Raw genomic sequence first — 19,003 nt, 5'->3', positions numbered from 1 at the left:
GAGTGCATATTCAGGCCTATGCTGTAGCTCTACTTCCATAAGTTTTTGTAAAACAATTGCTGTAGGGTTCCTTGCTGACTGGTGCTTCCTGTGGTTCCCAGTATCTTTCCCAAGGAAATGGACCTCATGGACCTCATAACACAGAGAAGTATCAAGTTCTATTCCTTAGGACTTGTACTTTATGACCAAAATGGAAGTAGTTTCAAATGCAGAGAAGAATCTGTAAGATATTCATGCTGGGTTGGGGGAGGGGGCGGGGGGGTTATTTGTGTGTCTGTGAGACTCAGCCTCTCTTAAAATGCCCTTTTTGAAATGCTTGAAAATTGTAGGAAGGGAAGTTTTCTCCTCCCAGAAGCTGAAGTCTGTAGGGCTTGTGATATTTGTGAAGCAGTTTTGTACTGATTTTAAATTTTCTGACTGATAAAGGCATCAGTGTGGAAGATGAAAGGTTGAGAATTGGGGAAGTAGCAATGGAAGGCTATTGTCTGTCATTCAGATCAGCTGATGAAAGTGAAAAAAAAAAAGTTTAAAGGAGAGTTTTTGAAACTTAAAATTACAACTCAGTAAGACATTGTTTTCCCTTCCTGAACTACAACTAACCTTCTTAAATACTTATTACATAGGTATTTCTATATAAAATCTAGGGTTCCAGGCATCCTCTTGATTCCCTATTTAACCTGTGATTGTTTTGCTTGTACACCAGTAGCCCTTATCTGGAAATGTACAACCAACAGGTTCTGCATGCCATCCTCAGAATAACATATTTGTCTACTTTTGAAGTTGTAGTAGGCATCTTAATGTATAAATTTTACTTTCTACTACTTTTAATCTTTTATGAGACTGTGAATTATTGACTGGCTAAAACCAACGTATGATACATCTGAAGCTAAAATGGGGAAAAAAGTAAAATCACTCACTTCTACCACCTTATGGCCTGACAGACTCAACAGAAGGAAAAGTAGTAAAACCCATGCTTTTATCAGTGAAGGGGGTGGATCAAACCCTGAGCACGCTGCAGAAACAGAGTAGTGGAAGAAACCTGTGCTGAGCTTTGCCAGTTTTCTGGTATTAAATGCACTTTTAAAGTCCCTGTCAGCTGGGTCTTGCAGAATAGAAATGCCATTGCAAAGGAGCTACGGATATCTTTCTGTGTCAGAATGATGAGCGGAGAAGAAGACATTGCAAAGGTGACACTGATAATAATAGCTTAGCAGAAGAGAGGCATTTTCGAGATATATTCTTGGGATTTCTGAGCAGCTTCTTTGGTGTAGGCAGGCAAATTTTCATGTCTAAACCATGAACTACATGAAGCTTATTCAAATGTACATTTTATTTCATCCAATCAAAAAATCAGCTAAGTTAGTAAATATTTTGGGTGCCTGTAGTTTTTCATGTAGTGTGTGAAACTGAATATCTGCAGTACATATGTGCATGTGGAAGCTAATGAGTTCTAGTTATATATGATATGTTCATTAATTCCATAGATAAAATTGATAGGTTCAGAAAAGTGGCAAAAAATGTACCTGAATTCCACAAGATGAGTCTGTTTATTTTCATATAAAATTTTATCCGAGTCCCTTTGTGTTCAGGAATCCACAAGATCCAACAGACTTAATACAGCTATTTAGTCTAGTAGGGGTTTTTTATATTTTTTGTGATTTACTTGAAATAGTTCCATAACAGTTGTATAAATAGGTGTTTTGGTGTCTGTTGGCTAAATCATATGTATTTTCATGTACTTTTAGTCTGTAGTACCACCAATGAGTCTATTTCCATGAACGACATGGGTGTCTGTACATCTAAAGCATTCAGCCTTTGGGAAACTCCATTCCTCAGCTGCAGAAGTGAATTACTGACATGCCAACCTTACAATGGCTGCCTTTGGTTGTAAGAATTTTTCAAGGCAATTTCCTTATTAAGAATTTTCTGCTCAGCAAAAAGACCTCTGTTGCTGAACATTCTTTGATACACCATGCTAACACAGTGCTCACCAACACTGAGGAACTGATAGCTTTTGTAAAGGTGCTCATTGAGTGATCTTGCTCTTTTTTTGCAGAATCATGTAAACCCAGCAATGGATTTCACACAGACCCCTCCTGGAATGCTGGCCCTTGACAACATGCTGTACTTTGCTAAACATCACCAGGATGCTTATATTCGGGTAAGGCTTCCTTTTGTCACAGAGACCTTTGCAGTTGCCTGTTCACTTCACAGTAATTTTGCAGTTTGACTTTGGAGGGGAGGTTCAAAATCCTGGTATCATTAGCAACAAACTCTACCACATTATGCTAAAACATGACGTAAGTCTGTAAAAGCTCTGGGAGAAAGCTGTACAGGTGTCTTTTCTGTCATTGCTGAGTGAAATATTCTAGATACTACTTTTTTCAAGTACTCCTTTTTGCTTAGGCCTGCAAAGAGAAGAAAAATGAGCCTGTGCTTTTGTCAGATGCATAATGGATGACCATAAACTCAGAAAGGAGTAATTATGTAGAAATCTCTGACCTGCTCCAAGTCTTCCAAGTATTTTTTTGTGGAAGGGAGGATTTGAGGATCAAATGCTTTGAGAGGTGACTGAGTTGGCAGAGTACTGAGAGTTAAGATGCTTCCACTAAAACTACTGCTGTAGGAGAAGTCATACTGGGAGTAAAGTATGTACAAAGCATTATGATTTACTTGTATAACCCATTCCTGCCCCCTGCCCACTCCACTTCCTACATTATTTCAAGGTTATTTCAAAGGTAGTTGCAGTAGGTTATGTGTTACTTACCTACAAGAAGAGGCATACAGCTGAATAATACCTGCCTCTGAAGAGAACAACTTTTCCTGAACTTTATTGAAATCAAGTGCTTGCCAAGCACAAACCAAGCAAGTGCAGATAGGAAGGGAGGATAGTCACGACAGTCAGTCTATGGAGTTCATAGGGATGGTTTAATTCCCCAAGAAAATTGGTCATGCAAACCTGCTTAAAGAAGGTTGTGTATAGCAAGAAAACAGTAGACACACCAATCATTTCCACTAAAAATCAAGAGAGATCTTTTAATATACATTATCATCTGTTTTCTACGTGAAGTAAATTGGTGTCAAAGCTCTAATAGGTTTGCAAAGGGCCTGCTGATATGTATAGATGTAATACCAGATGATGAGATTGTAAGATTTGCTCTTTAAATGGATCTTTCTCTTCAGTCTGAATCTAGCAATAACTCTTTAAAAAGACACTGTGGTAGTATGCAATACCATAGTATTTATCAATCCCTATAAATCAAGGACCATCTCAGGTAATGAACAAAGAGCATGTTTTCTGGAGAAACTATGCTGAACAGTGTTTTTGTTTATAAAAAGAGAATTGCTTACTGTTTCTCATTAAAATTTGATAAGATCTGGACTGTGCTACTTCATACTTATGAAAATTCTGTTTAGAGCGTTAGAGGTAGCCAGTGCTTTCAAATGGGTCAGACATGTTTTAAAGAAGTCTGAAACGTTTGAAAGAGGACAAAAATTCTGTTGAAGTCAAGCTTTCATTGACATCTCTCAAGCTTTTCCTACTTTTTCATGTTCATGTTGCAAATACTGTCTTAAAAATTGGATTCAGTGAAGCATGTAATTAGCCACTTTTTGGAAAGGATTTTGCTGCCGGCTCAGCCCTGTTTCTGTAATGCAGTTTTTGCTGCTGCATTACTGAGAATTTTTGTTGTTTTGAGCTGCCTGTTTTTATTTCTGCATGGTTCCTGTTATGAGAGTGCCTGACTGCCTCATGTATTTCTCTCCTGAGAAAGAGTACACATCCGCCAGAAGTGCCTTGCAGAGGCATTCTCAGATTCAATTGCTTGCCTAAAGCTGCTTTGGGGACTGTAAATGTGCTTTGGGAGTATGTTAGTCTATCCACCACTCTGAGGAGTTCTACTTAGTGTTTATACAGCATTGCTAGCGCAGTAGGAACATCTCTGAGATGATGGTATTGTGCAACTCCTGCAGCGTTGATAGTCTTTGATTGCAAAATACACCTACTTTCTCTCTCTTCACCTTCTTGACTTGCTAGCTGGTGTACAGTAGTTTCCTGTGGACCCTGATATGCCTGTTCCTTTTTCAAGTTCCTTATTTCACATCTAACATTACCTTTCCTTCATGGCCTTCAGCTCCCAAAACCTCCCACAATGCCAATTTGCTCTACCTGTACAGCCTGTTGACCTTGCTTATTTTTTTCATATGTATTTCTGCTCTTGTAGCCTAATAAAATTCCTCCTGTGGTCAAGCTAAAGTTTCCACAAGAAATTGTTAGCTGCACCATCAGCTATACACTTATGTCCTGAAAAACTTGTTTGACAGGAGATCTTCTCTTTTCATTGCTGATACTAGGAAATAGTTTAATTCCTAGGAGGAGAGATTATTTTCAACTTGTCTCTTTGCAATGCAATTGATTCTTGTGCCATGGGTTAATTCCTAAGCTCCAGATACTATCTCTGCTATGCAGTAATTAGAAATTGAGGCTGAAAATCAGAGCTGGCTTGAAACAAGCTGGGAATATCTGAAGTTTTCCCTGATAGGATGTGATGTATTAAGCAGAGACACTATCAGGAAGTCATAATGGTTTCAGTGAGTGTATTGGCAGTGCTGCATTTTAATGGGCAGCACAATTCCCTCCAGTCTGACCTGTGACTCTTAGGATGCCCCTGGTATATGACCCTTAGTTCTTGTATTAATGAAAATAATGGATAAGCAGAAGTTAGAAGAGAATACAGTCAATAAGTAATCTCTTCCTTTTTCAATCCTTGGTCTTCCTCTCATAACAGATTCTGCTTAGAAGTAATTTGCATAATAAATAGATTAGTTAGGTAGGAAGGCTGTCTGAAACTGAGGTGTCCTTTTGGGGGCTGGAAGTGGAGCTTCAAAGACCAGTAGAAAACTAATGTACTTTAGCACATTAAAGTATGAAGAGTAAATACAATTGCAATTTATTAAACATGGCTGTGAAGGCACTGAAGCAGATGGGTAACTCTGTGTCTTGAAAGTAAAAGACATTTCAGGGTGAAAATATGGGTGTCACATGGTGAAGGAGGAAACTAAAATAACCACATTTCCCCCCCCCCATTTTGTTCTTTGTTAATTACTTCCCCACAATCCACTTTTTCATTCACCTTTTGCCCCTTGTATACTTTTTCCTGAAATTGCAGTAATATGTTTTCTTTATTTGCTGTCTTCTTTCAGATAAATACAGTGTTTGTACAAACTTGGAGTTAGCAGATTTTGAACCTTAGGGTTTTGTTTGCCATACAAGAGTACTGGAGCCTCCAGTAGAAAGACTGTTTAGTGAATGGGAAAAAAACAAACATGTTCTCTTTCACTGTGTGGTGTCGTTAGCTATCATTTGGTTTTTTAAAAAGTATCCTATTGAATTAGTTTCCTGTTGGGTTATCTTTTCTTTTTCTTCAGTTAATTGTCTGGTGCTATCAGTGACTGATGTACTCTGGAGTTTTTTCATGTTGCACTTAAATAATCAATCACTATAGAGGCTTGGCTTTTAAAAGGTGATGACATAGTATATGGAATGCATTGATGGAAGTAATGTTGAATTTCTGCAAGAAATTCTTAAATTTTCCAGAGGAAATAATTGGCAGCTTCCCAAGCTCCATAATTATAGGACAACTAGAGTGTATAATTAAATTTAACAGAGAAGAAAATGATTAGAATAAAGCTTTGTGACAGATAATTTTTTTGTTCTTTTGTAGCAGACAAGTCATGTGTTCCTCCACTTTGAATTTATTCCTTTCAAAAACTACTTCAGCTTCACATTCTACTAATTTTAAAAATAAAATTATAAGTTACCACTGAAGACAGACTTTATTCAGTACAGACATCTTGAAATTTTTCTTACAAGTAACATGTAGCAGTGTGCCTTTTTATTTTAATTGTAAGGAAAAACCTTTCTCATTCTAATAAATTTGGTTTGGATGACTGACAAATTGGTGGCTTATCTATATTTTTCTTCCGTGTTTCTGACCGGCTATATCCTAGCAGGATTCACTGCTGCTTTGGGGTAGAGCTTCTGCCTTGAGAAGACATATACTGTGTCTCGTAATTTTGTTCAAGCACAAGGAATTGGTGCTTCAGGCAGAAAATGCAAATAAAATGAATAGCTTTGGGTCTGAACGTTGGCTGGTCACCTGTTTTGGGTTCTGTCAGGTGGCTGCCTAAGTTTACACCCAGTTCTTTGCTCTTTATTAGATTAGTAAGCTCTTCATCTGTAGGAAAAATATTGTTTTAATCTAGCCTGAAATTCAAGTCTCATCTGTAGAAGAGAAAGTTTATCCCTTTTCCTACTGATTTTATCTATTTTGTTCAAATATTCTTTTGATATTGCATGTAAGAATTTCCATAAAAAAGATTATCACTGGGGTGGGGAGGCAGTGTTGGAATCCATGCTGAAAATTGGATCCATTTTATAATCGATCCAATGCTTCTTAATTTTTGTGAGTGATGTGTATGATACTTAGTGGTATGCTCTCAGATTTTCTGTTCTTGCATTTAAAACAAGTTTTAAAAGTTATTACAATATTCCAAGTAAAAAAAACCAACATGTGGACTTTAGTTGCACTAAGAATTACTTTGATTACCTGAAAATTAGAAGCTGACTGGGTTTATGGTCAGTGCTAGAAAATCCCCCTTCCCATGAATTTGCTGAGCTGGTAATTTGGTTATTCACACAGTTGTAATGCAGGGACACTCCTTCCCCAGCAGCTACATTTGGGGAGGCTGAGGAGGGAGCTCTTTTGCATTTGAAGCTTTCAGAAGTCAGAGAGGAGGAGCAGGTGCTGTTTGCAAGTGCCAGTGATGCAGGCAGGAAGATTGCTGGCATCCTGCAGAGACCTTTCAGAACTTAAATGGGTTGAGTCACAGTCAGACTGTCTGCCGTATACTTTCTACTTTCCATGCAGTTGTTGTATAGGAGGCTGCCTACACATCCTTCCGTCAATTCACAAAGTCTCCTCGTGCCTACTCACTCTCTCCTGATCAGATATGAGGAGTCCAACATATAATTTCAGCATTTTTCTGAAATAAAATTGAGTTTGATTACTGCCATGCTTTTCTCTCCTCACAGAAATGGTAGGAAAAGAGATGTGACTTATTTTTTTTTCTATAGAAGGTAGAGAGAAAAGTGAGGTTTTTTGCATGAGTATTCCTTGTGAGTCTTGTGAATAAATGCAAAAAGACCTAATTGCCTAAACCATGTTCCCAGATTATTAATGTGTTCTTGTCTTTTCTCTGCAAAGCTTTCCATTCCGCTCACATATTTAAGTGTCTTTCTGCCTGTGTTTTGTTTCTTCCTAAATATCACACAATGTTTCTCCTTTGCATGACAACCCTGAGGGCCTCCATCGCTGAGGGGATTTGAGATGGGTCCCTCTGCAGTTAAAGATGCAAAGTCCTGGAGTGGCTGATTGCTGCATAAACACAAAATTAGCACAGAGGAAGGGAATTGTAAGGGAGTCATGGCACTCTCTGTGTGGAATGTGCAGTGGGATACATATGACATCTTACAGTCCTGTGTTAGTTCAGATCATTTTCCACCATTCATAACACTCCTAAACTTTCCCAGGTTTATGGAAGCTGTTGTCTAAATGGCATCCTGATCCAAAGGGCCCATAAATTGTTGCAAGCCTAGCAACTGTCCTCAAAAGGTTTTGAATCACACCAAGGTTGCAGCAATAGCATACAAAGATTGGGGTAGCTTGTGTGGAGCCACAGTCCTTCCACCTCCAAAGCTGAGATGCATATGCATGAGGAGAGAAAACAAACTCTTGGTTGTCACAGGTTTTCCCATTTACCCCATGTCCAGAGCATTTGTGATGTGACTCTGGCTGCCAGGGCCATTGATGTGCTATAGTTTGCCTACAGCCATACTACAATTACATTAGGGCACCCATAGGTCCTGCTTTACATTATAAAAGAAAAAAAAAAATTCAAAAACTTGCTATATTCTGCAGATACTTCAGGTCTCTGCCTTCCACCTCTGCCACTGGTGAGCCAGGAGAGAACTTCAGGAAAAGCATTGCCTTCTTACATTTGTGAGGGGCACAAGAGGGAGAGGAATACCTGACTGGTAGTTTCCAAACTGGAACAGTTCAATGCCCTCTCACATACCTGTGACTTACAAAGTGAAGAGCACATTCTGGTGGCTGCTTCTGAAGATGATGGGGTAATGGAGCCTTCTCATCTTGGGCCTTACCACCAGGCTTTATGATTATCAGGTTGGTTCTTCATAGAGAGAAGGTAGTTTTTCTGCAAAGAAAAGAGGAAGACACAAGACAGACCACTGCATATTTATCCTTAGATGGAAAATAAAAATTGCAGTCATGCTTCATGCTAAGGTGTTTTTGTGAGAATGAAAACTTACTGCTAGGTGAGCACCTGCAGAACTATGCATATTTAGCTTGAGATGGTTTGGCACTACATTTGTTTGAAAAGTATATCTTCATCATAATTTTCCAGAAAAAAACAACTTTTAGAAATGTTAAGCCATCTCATATCAGTGGCTTTCTTATTTTTCAATATCTGTAGAAGGTCTCAACTTTTCTTCTAGATCTTTGTTTAAATTGCAGTTCTAGTGTCTTCCAGAGGCAGACAGAAATAACTGTTGCTTTATTTTAGCTTTGCCATGAGAAAATTCTATGACTCAGGAATGTCAAGGAAGAGTGAGATAAGGGAGAGAGGAAGCATTGGGAATTAAAAATACATCATCAGAGGGGACAGTGCAGAGTGAATGATGTTGGAAGACTGATGCTGAAGCAAATGACCAGCTACCTTGGGAAGAAAGGAAAGTTGGTGATGAGGATGAATGGAAACTGAGTCTGCATGCAGTAATCTCTTACCCTTCTCAAGAAGTGTATCTTAAAAGATTTGCGTCTTAGACTTACCTAAAGCACCTAAATGAAGAGGGAATGGTGCAGCCTACCACATGTGATAAGGAGGCTTAGGGAAAAAAAAAAAGCAGTGTCAAGAAAAGGAAGAGAATCCCTGCAATTTCTGGATTTTTAAATGCTGCTTGACCTTTTATTTTGGGTCTAAGGAGGTTTTTATGATCTCCACTAACTAGCTCTCTGAACCTCTTGATATTAACCTGCATCAGACTGCTAAAAAGCTTGTTCTCTATTAAGACAGGATCATTTTACAAAATTGGTCTGTAGAAATGCTCCTTTTTAATAGTGCAGCAGTATTCGTTGAATTGCCTGCTCTGGGACTTATTAGAAGTATTAATGCAGCTACAGTGGATCTTGCCTTTCTTTCACTTCTGTATTTATTTCCTAATCACAATGAATCTCTATTCATTGCCAAGCTCTGATTTTGGCTCGGGAATCTGAGAATTACATCTGCAGTTGCCATGGGCAATATGCTTTGAGACAATTTCATCTTTAATGTGAAGGATTAAGGGACTGGCTAAGTCGATATTTCTTCCCCGTGAAGGAGAAATGTTTCTGTCTGGTGGTTTCAGCCTCCTGGATTTTGATGAGGAAGCTTTTGAAGATACCTGTCTTCAAAATTTTGCCTGTTGTCAGTCATTAACTCTTAAATGCAGGTATAAGCTTCACTACTGGAGCTGATGCAGATTTAAACCCCATGATAGTCAAGTGTGGAAAATCCTTCACTTAGTCCACTGCCTTCTGAGGGCCTATTTTGAGCTCCTGAGGTAGTGACAGACTCAATGAATAATTCAATGGAAAATCATAAAGGCATACTGCCATAAATTTAGAAAATCTTTTTGATTTTGAGGTTGGTGTCTTGTAAGAAGTTTTTTTGCTACTGGGCAATTTGCATTATTTCTGTGATCTTGGCATGATGTTTAAATTTATTTTATTTTAAAGTAAAAAATAACTTTAAATGTTTTATTTATTAATTTTGCATATTTACATTTTATATATTTATTTTCTTTATTATAAATCTGGGGTTTTTTTTAAATTGGATTTAAAAAAAAATTGTTATTTTATGGCCAGGCCACTGGTAGGTATCTTGTTAAACCTCAGTTTTCTTTATCCCATCCATCCAGTCTGTCAAGATCCTTCTTCTTACCCTCCAGTAGATCAGCACTCCCATGCACCTTGGCATCATCTGTGAACTGACTGAAGGGGCCCTCATCCAAATCAGATGTTAAACAGAACTAGACTCAATGCTGATCCCTGGGGTACACTACTTGTGACTGGACACCAGCTGGATTTAGTTCCATAGATAGATGGACATATATAGTAGATAATTTAAAATAGTAATATCTGTTCAGAACTGTATTCTACTACAGATACTGTCAAATTCTCATGCCTTAACAGGCTACGGACTTGCATCTGTAGAACTGTTGAGAAAATGGATGACACTGATTTCCTAAAAATTTCACCTCCTTACATTTTAAAAAAACATTTTAAAACATATTCCTTTCTCCTCTCTTCTAGTCAATTAATCTCATTAATTTCCTTCTGATTCTGTGCTTCTCTCATTCACTTTATCTTTTTCTCCTTCCATTTTCTGAACTGCTATTGTTTTGTTCTTGTTTATTTTTACAAGGAATATCACTAAGGTTTTTTCTGTCTTAGGAATTTTTTGTTTTTCTATTCAGATTTTTGTCTGGAGTTTTTTGCTTTTCCCTAAAGAAAAAATATACATTGTTGTTGAATACTGCACATTATGGTAGATTTTTTTTTCTGCCTCATGGTAATGGGCAGTATTGATCAAAGACAAGAGGAAGAGAAGAGGATCTACAGAATTTAATACTCTTATACTGTGAGCTCATTTTGGTTTTCAACTGTGTAACCCCTAGTGTATTATAAGCTACATTTCCATGTTTGACCTGTCCAATTCTGTAACTTCACAAGGACTGAAGACAGAAAAAACTAGCAGAAATAAATTTGTAATATTAGAATAAAGGGTTAGCCAAGTAAACCAGTGTCAAGATAGCACAGAAATAAGATGGGATATGAACCAGATATGCCCATGTGGCCAAAAACGCCAATAAAATCCCGGCTTGGATCAGTGATACTGTGGCCAGGACAGTGATTGTCCCCCTGCACTCAGCACTGGTGAGGCCATACCTTGAATCCTGTGTTCAGTTTTGAGCCCTTCACTGCAAGAAGGACGTTGGGGTACTGGAGTTTGTCAAGAGAAGGGCAAACGGAGTCAGGGAAAAGTCTGGAGCACAAGTTCTGTGAGGAGCAGCACAGGCATCTGGGGGTATTTAATCTGGAGTAAAGGAGGCTCAGGGGAGACCATTTCACTCTCTGTTAACTCCCTGAAAGGAGGCTGTAGCAAAGTAGGAGTTGTTCTCTCCCAAGGAAGAAACAACTGGACAAGAGGAAATGGCCTCAAGTTGTGCTAGGGAAGGTTTAGGTTGGATACTAGGAAAAAGTTTTTCATTGGAAAGGTTGTCAATGACTGGAACAGCCTGCTGTGGGGAGTGGGGAGTGGTTGAGTCACCATCCCTGGTGGTATTTAAAGGACATGTAGGTGTGGGCACTTGCAGACATGGCTTAGATAGTGGTGGACTCAGCAATGTTGGGTTAATGGTTGGACTGGATGATCTTAAATATCTTTTCCAACCTAAATGATTCTGCAATTCTGTGGAGCCATGAATTCTACTGCAATGTCCATGGTCTCTGTTTTTGAATATTTGTTTTTCCCAAGAAAAATTTAACCACTGTAGCTGCTTGTTGTGAGTTTCTGGTGGATATGCAAGTCACTGTGGATTTTTGATGGGGAGAAGGAGGAAGATAATAGGTGGAGCACTTAATGAGCATTAATGATAGAGCTCTGTTTAAAGGAAGGTTGTGTGGGCTTGCAACTTCCTCACTACTTTCCTTCCAGTGGTAAAATAACTGTTGTGATAAAAACCTGACTTGAGCCAGGAGTATGCTCTATAGATAGATAAAAGTATTTTCTGTCTTGGGCAGTGTGTTATATTTCTTTCCCTGGTATTGTTTTCACCGGTTTATGAAGCAAACGTGTCTATTCCCTGCTTATTTCTCCACTGTAACCAGAGTGATAAAAGAAGAAACATTAAAACCATGCCCTTATCAGCTCTATTTATAGCATTTTACTTTGGAACAGGATATGAGTCGTGAAGTCGTGAAAAGAGTATTACAAATATAATAATGAATGTTGTAAATCTGTTGCCAAGACTAGGAATGTTTCTCTTTGGATATTTATAAGAACCTATTTTTTTTCTTTCCCTTTTTACTGTTGCTGTTTCTTGCAGAAGATCCATATCTGTCAAATTTGCCTACAGATATTTAGATGCAGTAAAGGACCGTCCATCTTACTTTCTTAAAGAAATGTGACATGGCAGCACTGCTTTATTTTGTACAGCAAATGCTAAAAAAAAACTGATGCTTGTAGAGAGTGTGTCTTAGAATCATTTTAAGACTGCTTTACATATTGATTACTCAAATTGCCATTTAATTTGCTGTATAGCAATACACAGTGCCTTAACTATTTCTCTGGCATTCTTATTGATTGCTGTAATTCTGTCTTACATTATATGCATATATGGTGTCACCATTAAAAATTTATGTGCTCATGAAATGTTAATATGTCGGGTTAATGTGAGACTCAACAAAGTGCATTTGCCAGAAGCAAGCAGAAATACATCCCCATGCTTCCCTCTCCCTCCCCCTTGCCCTTTCAATTTGCCTCTCCATTGATTTTATTACCAGTGTTTCTCTGCTGTATCTAAATCTGTATCAAAGCAGCCCCCTGTTTCAGTATGCAGATTTTATGTTTTATTATGTGAGAGATAAAGCAGGGTAATAAAAAGAATGAGAGAAGTGATCTTCGGGAGGTATTAAGACACACAGCTTTCCATTGTGCTGTTGCTGCTCCATCATTGCTTCTGCTTTTGGGTGTAGAACTGTAGCACTATCCTCCATGAGAGAGACTGAAGCAAGATGACTCATCCAGAATATAAAGTCATATTCACATGTTTCTTGAACAGCGGCTGCAGCAACGTAAAACAAAAATAGCAGGGGTGTTTCTCTGATTTACTGTTACCCAGAGACGACATGGAGTAATTACATGCCATTTAACCCAAAACTTCTAAAAGGAAAAGTCCTCTTCGCAGACTCTGGTACATGACACAGTACTATTGGAAAAGGCCAGCAAAAATTTGTGGTGATAAAGTACATATCATATGCCTAATGACTTTCTAAGCTTCTGTGGGAAGTGTAAGCAATCAAAGGAAACATAGCATCGTTGGAAAACAAAACTGAGAGATCACGCTTTCTTGTAACACAGAGAGCATCTGTCCTTTACATCCCTGGGTGACGAGTTGGGAGCAGCTAGAGGCTGCCCTTTGTGTACTGTAGGAGTAAAATAGATGCTTTTTAAAGAGACTTTGGCACACTGTGTAAAGCACATAACTTTCCTACTTGCTTTAGGGTTTTCACTCTTTTCCCACATGTACCTGCTTCACAGGAAAGAAGGTCTAGAAGCAGGTCTCCTTCTAGATGTAAACAGTGAAAACCAAGATCTGGGGAGTGAGGGAAAGTTTTTAGTGGCATCCAGCATTGAACTGCTCCTCCCCTCCACCTTTCCTTCTGGTTTTGGGTGAAATTCCAGCCTTGAAGCCCTTTGTGAAGTTTTCTTTGCTTGTAAAAATGGAAAGATTTAAAACAAACAAGTAAAAAAACATGAACAAGTCCACAAACAACAAAAAAGCCAAACAGAAACCATGATGTAGATGGGAGCTAGCAATACAGGAGTAATGCAAAGCAGAGAGCAATGTCTAAACACCTGTTTGTGAGAAAAATTTAGAGATCCTCTGGGATTCTCTGCTGTTTGGCAAAATATCTTACCTTTGAAATTTTCTTCTTCTGTCCCTCATTACTAGGCTATGCAGCAGCTGTTTAGGATGAGGTTTTTCTTTTTGTAAAGTGGCAAAATTTGTTCTGCAAAAACAATTCTTCAAAATTGTTTTAACAATTTCTTTTTTTTTTCCAGACCCCATTTTGCTCTTTTTTTCAGGCTCACTGCTTCAGTGAGATCTACAGTATTTTTATAACTTTTAATTTCTTATTTAGTTATAGTGCCAAGGAAAACTTTATCTCCACTGTATCAGATATGGCAGAACTTAATGGATATTAAAATGTGGAAGGAGTTATTTTCTCCCATTTATTTTACAGTGTCACTCAATAGAGAATGCAAAGGCTGTCCTTCAGTCATTTTTGCAGCATTCATGGGCTTTATACAAGAGTGATAGTTCCCTGAAATGTTTTGCACATAATCAAAAATTCTTTTCATAATAGAGAGAATGCAAGTATTTTCTTCCTTTGTGTGCTGTTTGATTTTATCACTTGAGCCTACTTTGAAGACTGAATCCATTGATGAAAATTCTGTCCCAATTTGGCTTTATAGATACTTCTAGGTGTGTTCATGCTTATCAATAATCTACCTAACTCTAACCAGCACATTTAAAATGAAACTATTTATTTCTCTTTGGCTTCTACTTCAGTTTCTTCAAGTCAGGGTGGTGCAGAACAGCAACACTGCATAGCAATGGCAAAACTTCCCAGTTGATCACGGAGCAGCACTGTTTATATGTTGCTTACTGCCTCAGACATAGAGTCATAGAATGGTTTGGAAGGGACCTCAGAAATCACCTAGTTCCAGCCTCAGGGCAAGGAAACCTTCCACTTACCAGCTTACACAAAGCCCCATCCAGCCTGGCCTTGAACACTTCTAGGGATGCAGCATCCACAGCTTTTCTAAGAAACATGTTCCAGTGCCTCACCACCCTCACACTAAAGAATTTCTTCCTACTATCTCATCTACTCTCTTTCAGCTTGCAGCCATGACGTAAATGGTATTGGTCATTTAGCTGCAGGGAAGACTAAAGTTTATAAAAATACATTTCCCTGAATTCCCCATACAGTTTCCTAGACTAAGTCTGGTATGTCTTGTAAATGTTGGATGTGGAGACCAGTGTCACAACTCATGGATTCTTCAAACTGATTATTTTCCATTTTGATTCCACCTTCAGATTGTCCTGGAGAACAGCAGTCGAGAAGACAAGCATGAGTGCCCATTTGGTCGAAGCAGCATCGAGCTGACAAAGATGCTGTGTGAAATTCTGAAAGTAGGAGAGCTACGTAAGTTGATCTGTTTGATCTCTACAAACTGTGGAGTGAGTTCATTGATACCCGAGTTTTTTCAATGCAAGGATTTTCTTCCAAGAAGCATTTCTTTATATAGTTGCACATAGAACAGTGGCACTCAGAATTGACTACGCCTGTTTTCTGTCTCTTACTAGTTTGTGGCATCACAGGGATGAGGGTAGAATAGGGGAAATGGGCATCTATTCTTTGGCTCTCTTCTATAAGAAGCAGGACGGTTGCATAATTTCTAGAGGAAATTGAGTTCATTTCCCATCAGGTGATTTGCTGTAGGAGGCTTTCTGGTTGTTGCATTCCATGATCTTGTCCATAGGTTGGTTTTATGTAAGTATCTTGGTCATTCTTTGTGGGATTGCTAATCTAAACTGATACATCCCATTTTCTCTTAGATATCTGAAGCTGTATCTAAATATCAGATGATAGACATACCATTTACTCGGAAAGTATGATATGAAATACTGTACTTTAATACAGAGTAAACACGCTGTCTTTGGCTTCAATTACAGTCCCTTGACAAATTGTTAGATACTATCAAACAGAAAAGCATGTCTGTATCTTCATTAGCCCGGAATGTTGGTGTTTATCGATATGTATAAATTTCAGTTACCCATCAATAATATTTTGGATCCAGCTGCAGCCTGTTTTGGCAAGGTCTATCAACAAGTTTCGTTTTCTCCTTGCAGAAGCAGGGGGCACAACTAAGATGCTTTGCTTCCCTCAGAGACATCTTCCTTTTGAATTTTTTTCCCTACTAAAGATCTTTTTCTTTTATCTTTACACCCAAGCCCATGAAATGTAATGAGAGAAGAGCAGTGTAAAAGGCAGAAAGAGAGCCTGTAGGTATCGTTGTTCCTACTAGCCCTGCAACAGGCATCAAAAGCTGTTTCAAAAGTATGATTTTGCTGTTGATACACTTGAAGCTTTTAAATGTAATGTCTTGAGAGAATTTATTAACCAGAAAAAGAAAAAAAAACCTGTCTCAGACATTGTCTCTGTACAATGGACCAGGATAAAACTTCTGGATTTCTTGCAGCTTCCAAATTGATATTGGTGTTTGACAGTCCCAGACAAATGAGACAATATTGGCTTTTGAATACCATCCTAAGTAAACCAGATATATTAAGGACCACATTCACTATGTCTACAAATAAAGAGTTTAGCAACTGTTTTAGATGTTTGGCAATGATAGTGTGTTGTATAAGGTTCAGACTGTAGCAGACACGACTCTCTAAAATAACCTTACTGCTGCAGTTGAGGTGTCTAATGCCAAATCACGCATGACAGATCTGTCTGATTTTTTCTGCTGGTAAATGTAGGAGGGACATATGATCTCAATAAAGCTGTAAGCCTACTTGAAATAAGTGCTAAAGATCAACTTTATTTTTACAAATGCACAGAGAAATATCTAAAATCAAAAGAACAGCTTTATACATGGTGTTTTAATGCATGTCACATCACTCCATGGGATTGCCCTGGAATTTGTTGCTAAAAAAGATGATTGATTTTGAGGTTAGCCAGGTGTCTCAAATTTCCTCCTTGAAGTGTGAGAATTCATTTGATAAATAAACTTTGCTTTTTGCCACAGACAGGCTTGTCATCTGTGTATGCAAGGAGCTATATGTTGATGATTTGCTATGTAGATACTGTTTCTCCTGATTGCTTCTAACTTCTTCAGATAGATCCTTTCATGTTTTAATTTTTTCCTCCTCTTTTTTTTTTGTTTTTAAGTGGCGACTGTGAGTAAAATAAGTGGATTTGGAGTAGAAGCTTAGTTACCATATGTAGAAAGTACCTTAGTTTTAAAAACAAAATTAATTGTCGTATTTTAAAATCTGGGTTTTTTGTTTTGTTTGTGGGTTGGTTGTTTGGTTTTTGTTGTTTTGGAGGGGGTGTTTGTGGGTTTTGGGGTTTTTTAATTTTTTTTTTTTTTTTTTTGTTAGAGTAATTCTGAGGTTTGGAAGTGTGAGGTTAGAAAGAAAACTTAAAAATTCCTTGAGGATAGCTCTGGCTAAGGGATGTTACCTGCTAATGTTCTGAAGCCACTTGTTTTGGTGTTGCTGAGGCTGCAAGCCTCTGGCATGCATGGTGTGCTGATGTGCAGCAGGCTCCCATGGTGGTCATTTATAGGTGTGGGATGTTGTAAATATGGTGATGCTAAGGAGAAGTGTACTGGTGCTTTTGTTGATAGAAACCAGATGTAACATGACTGACTTCTGTAAATCATGCTGATCTACACCCACAGAACATCTGTCTCTGGATGCAGTATTAGGTCTATGTTGTGGCCTTATATTCACAGAGGACAGAGCTAAGGTTACTTCTAAATCATCTTGACAATTCACCTGTTCACCAGTGTGCTTCCTTAATGGTTTTGTTTATGTGGAACTCTAATTGTCATTTGAAAAGGCTGTAATAAAATACACCTTTAAAATAATGTGCAGAAAATAGATTTCCTGAAAATGGCTGTCACGGGTGTACATCTAAATGACCTGTGATCAGCAGTATGTTTTGATAAGAAATGCAAACTAGAACTGACAGCTCAGGATAATGTACATTAAGGTTTATGCTTCACTTGAGATTAAATACTGGATTGCTGAATAGGTTTGGACATCTTAAAAACCAGTAGTTATAGTTCAGGGCAAAGATGTCCCCATTAGTTTGTATGTGCTAGGTTTCTAAATATGTATTTAAGGTGGCCCATGTTTCTCCAGATACTCAAAACTCGCCGTTATTGCATTGCAATGGAGTGCATTTTTTCCTAACAGTTTCTGAATTGTATAATTTAAAGCCACAGTAAATGACCTTTTGCTCATGAAATATTCACCAGTAGAAACTTTATTTTAAAGTGCAGAGTAGATAAAAGCTGCTAGATTGTCCATTATTTATGAAGAGCACTTTAATGCTGATTATATTCCCCTTGCTCCACTGTATTAAATACCTTTGAGCAACAAGAAGACATTTTGCTATTTCTTTTTGGTCCTCTCAAGCATACATTCATCCCAGAAAGGATTCACAAGAGAGTGTTAAAGGCTTGCTATACTACTTTTGTAGATCCACTAATTCAGGTTCTAGACTTCTTAAATCTTTGACTTTGATTCCACAATGTCCATGACTCGAAAATTCATCTCTTTTTCAGCAAAGCATTTGAGTATATGTTTAGATCCTGTGTAAATAGAGAAAGCTCAAGTGCAAGCTGTGAGTTGAGCATATGGTTACTGCTTTACAGAGGTGGACTTGCAGAGTAGAGGAGGTAAAACTTAAGAGGAAGGTTGGTGTAGTGTTTTGGTAACATGGAAGCTAGAATGCAACATATAAGCCTCTTCACTAAAACTTCTGATTCAGGAAAGAGTGGGATATTTAACCATAAATCTTTTAATCTTGCATAGGACAGAATGTCTTCTGTGAGTACTTGCCCAGGCACTCATCTTAGCCAACATCTAGTAATTCTGATTTTTTCAGTAATAGCTTCCTTTGTGTATCTTGTTGCACAAGAAGATGTTCTTTTTGTCCTCTGTGTCTTGGAGATGATATCAGACAAGAATGCTGTGACCTAGTGGTCAGTCTTCCTCTTCCTGTACAGTTAGGTACTTAGACACTACTTATTCCTAGTACACTGACAGGTTTACAAAGAGGAGAAAAGGTGAGGCCATTTATTGTTCCTCCTATCTATGAAAGCTGAGGTAACTTCCCCCTTCCCTCTTATTCAAGTTTTAGTACATGTCATATATGCTCAGAGGAGAAGGAATACCCACGAACAGACTGCCAGCTTTGCTGGGAGAGAGTAACATTGCAGATAAATGTAAAAATTAAAAATGAGATCCAGAAAACCTTTGACCTTCCAGAACTGGAATTAGTACATTTAATGGGAG

The 19,003-nt window shown here is 38.1% G+C and overlaps 1 protein-coding gene across 8 annotated transcripts in view; it reads left to right on the top strand.

The window, feature by feature from the left end:
* ELMO1 (engulfment and cell motility 1) overlaps positions 1 to 19,003 on the top strand; it is a 302,881-nt gene that overhangs the window by 140,021 nt on the left and 143,857 nt on the right. For all 8 annotated transcript variants that reach the window (XM_085573345.1, XM_085573347.1, XM_021553298.4 and 5 more), the window contains 2 exons: positions 2,057 to 2,161; positions 15,005 to 15,113. In XM_085573345.1, the coding sequence (XP_085429471.1) occupies positions 2,057 to 2,161; positions 15,005 to 15,113 (214 nt within the window). The remainder of the gene's footprint in view (positions 1 to 2,056; positions 2,162 to 15,004; positions 15,114 to 19,003) is intronic.

The sequence above is a fragment of the Lonchura striata genome, chromosome 2 (genome assembly GCF_050655825.1).
Source record: "Lonchura striata isolate lonStrDom1 chromosome 2, ASM5065582v1, whole genome shotgun sequence".
Taxonomy (NCBI): domain Eukaryota; kingdom Metazoa; phylum Chordata; class Aves; order Passeriformes; family Estrildidae; genus Lonchura; species Lonchura striata.
The sequence above is the reverse complement of the archived record's forward strand: the minus strand, read 5'-3'. Positions and strand labels throughout refer to the sequence as shown.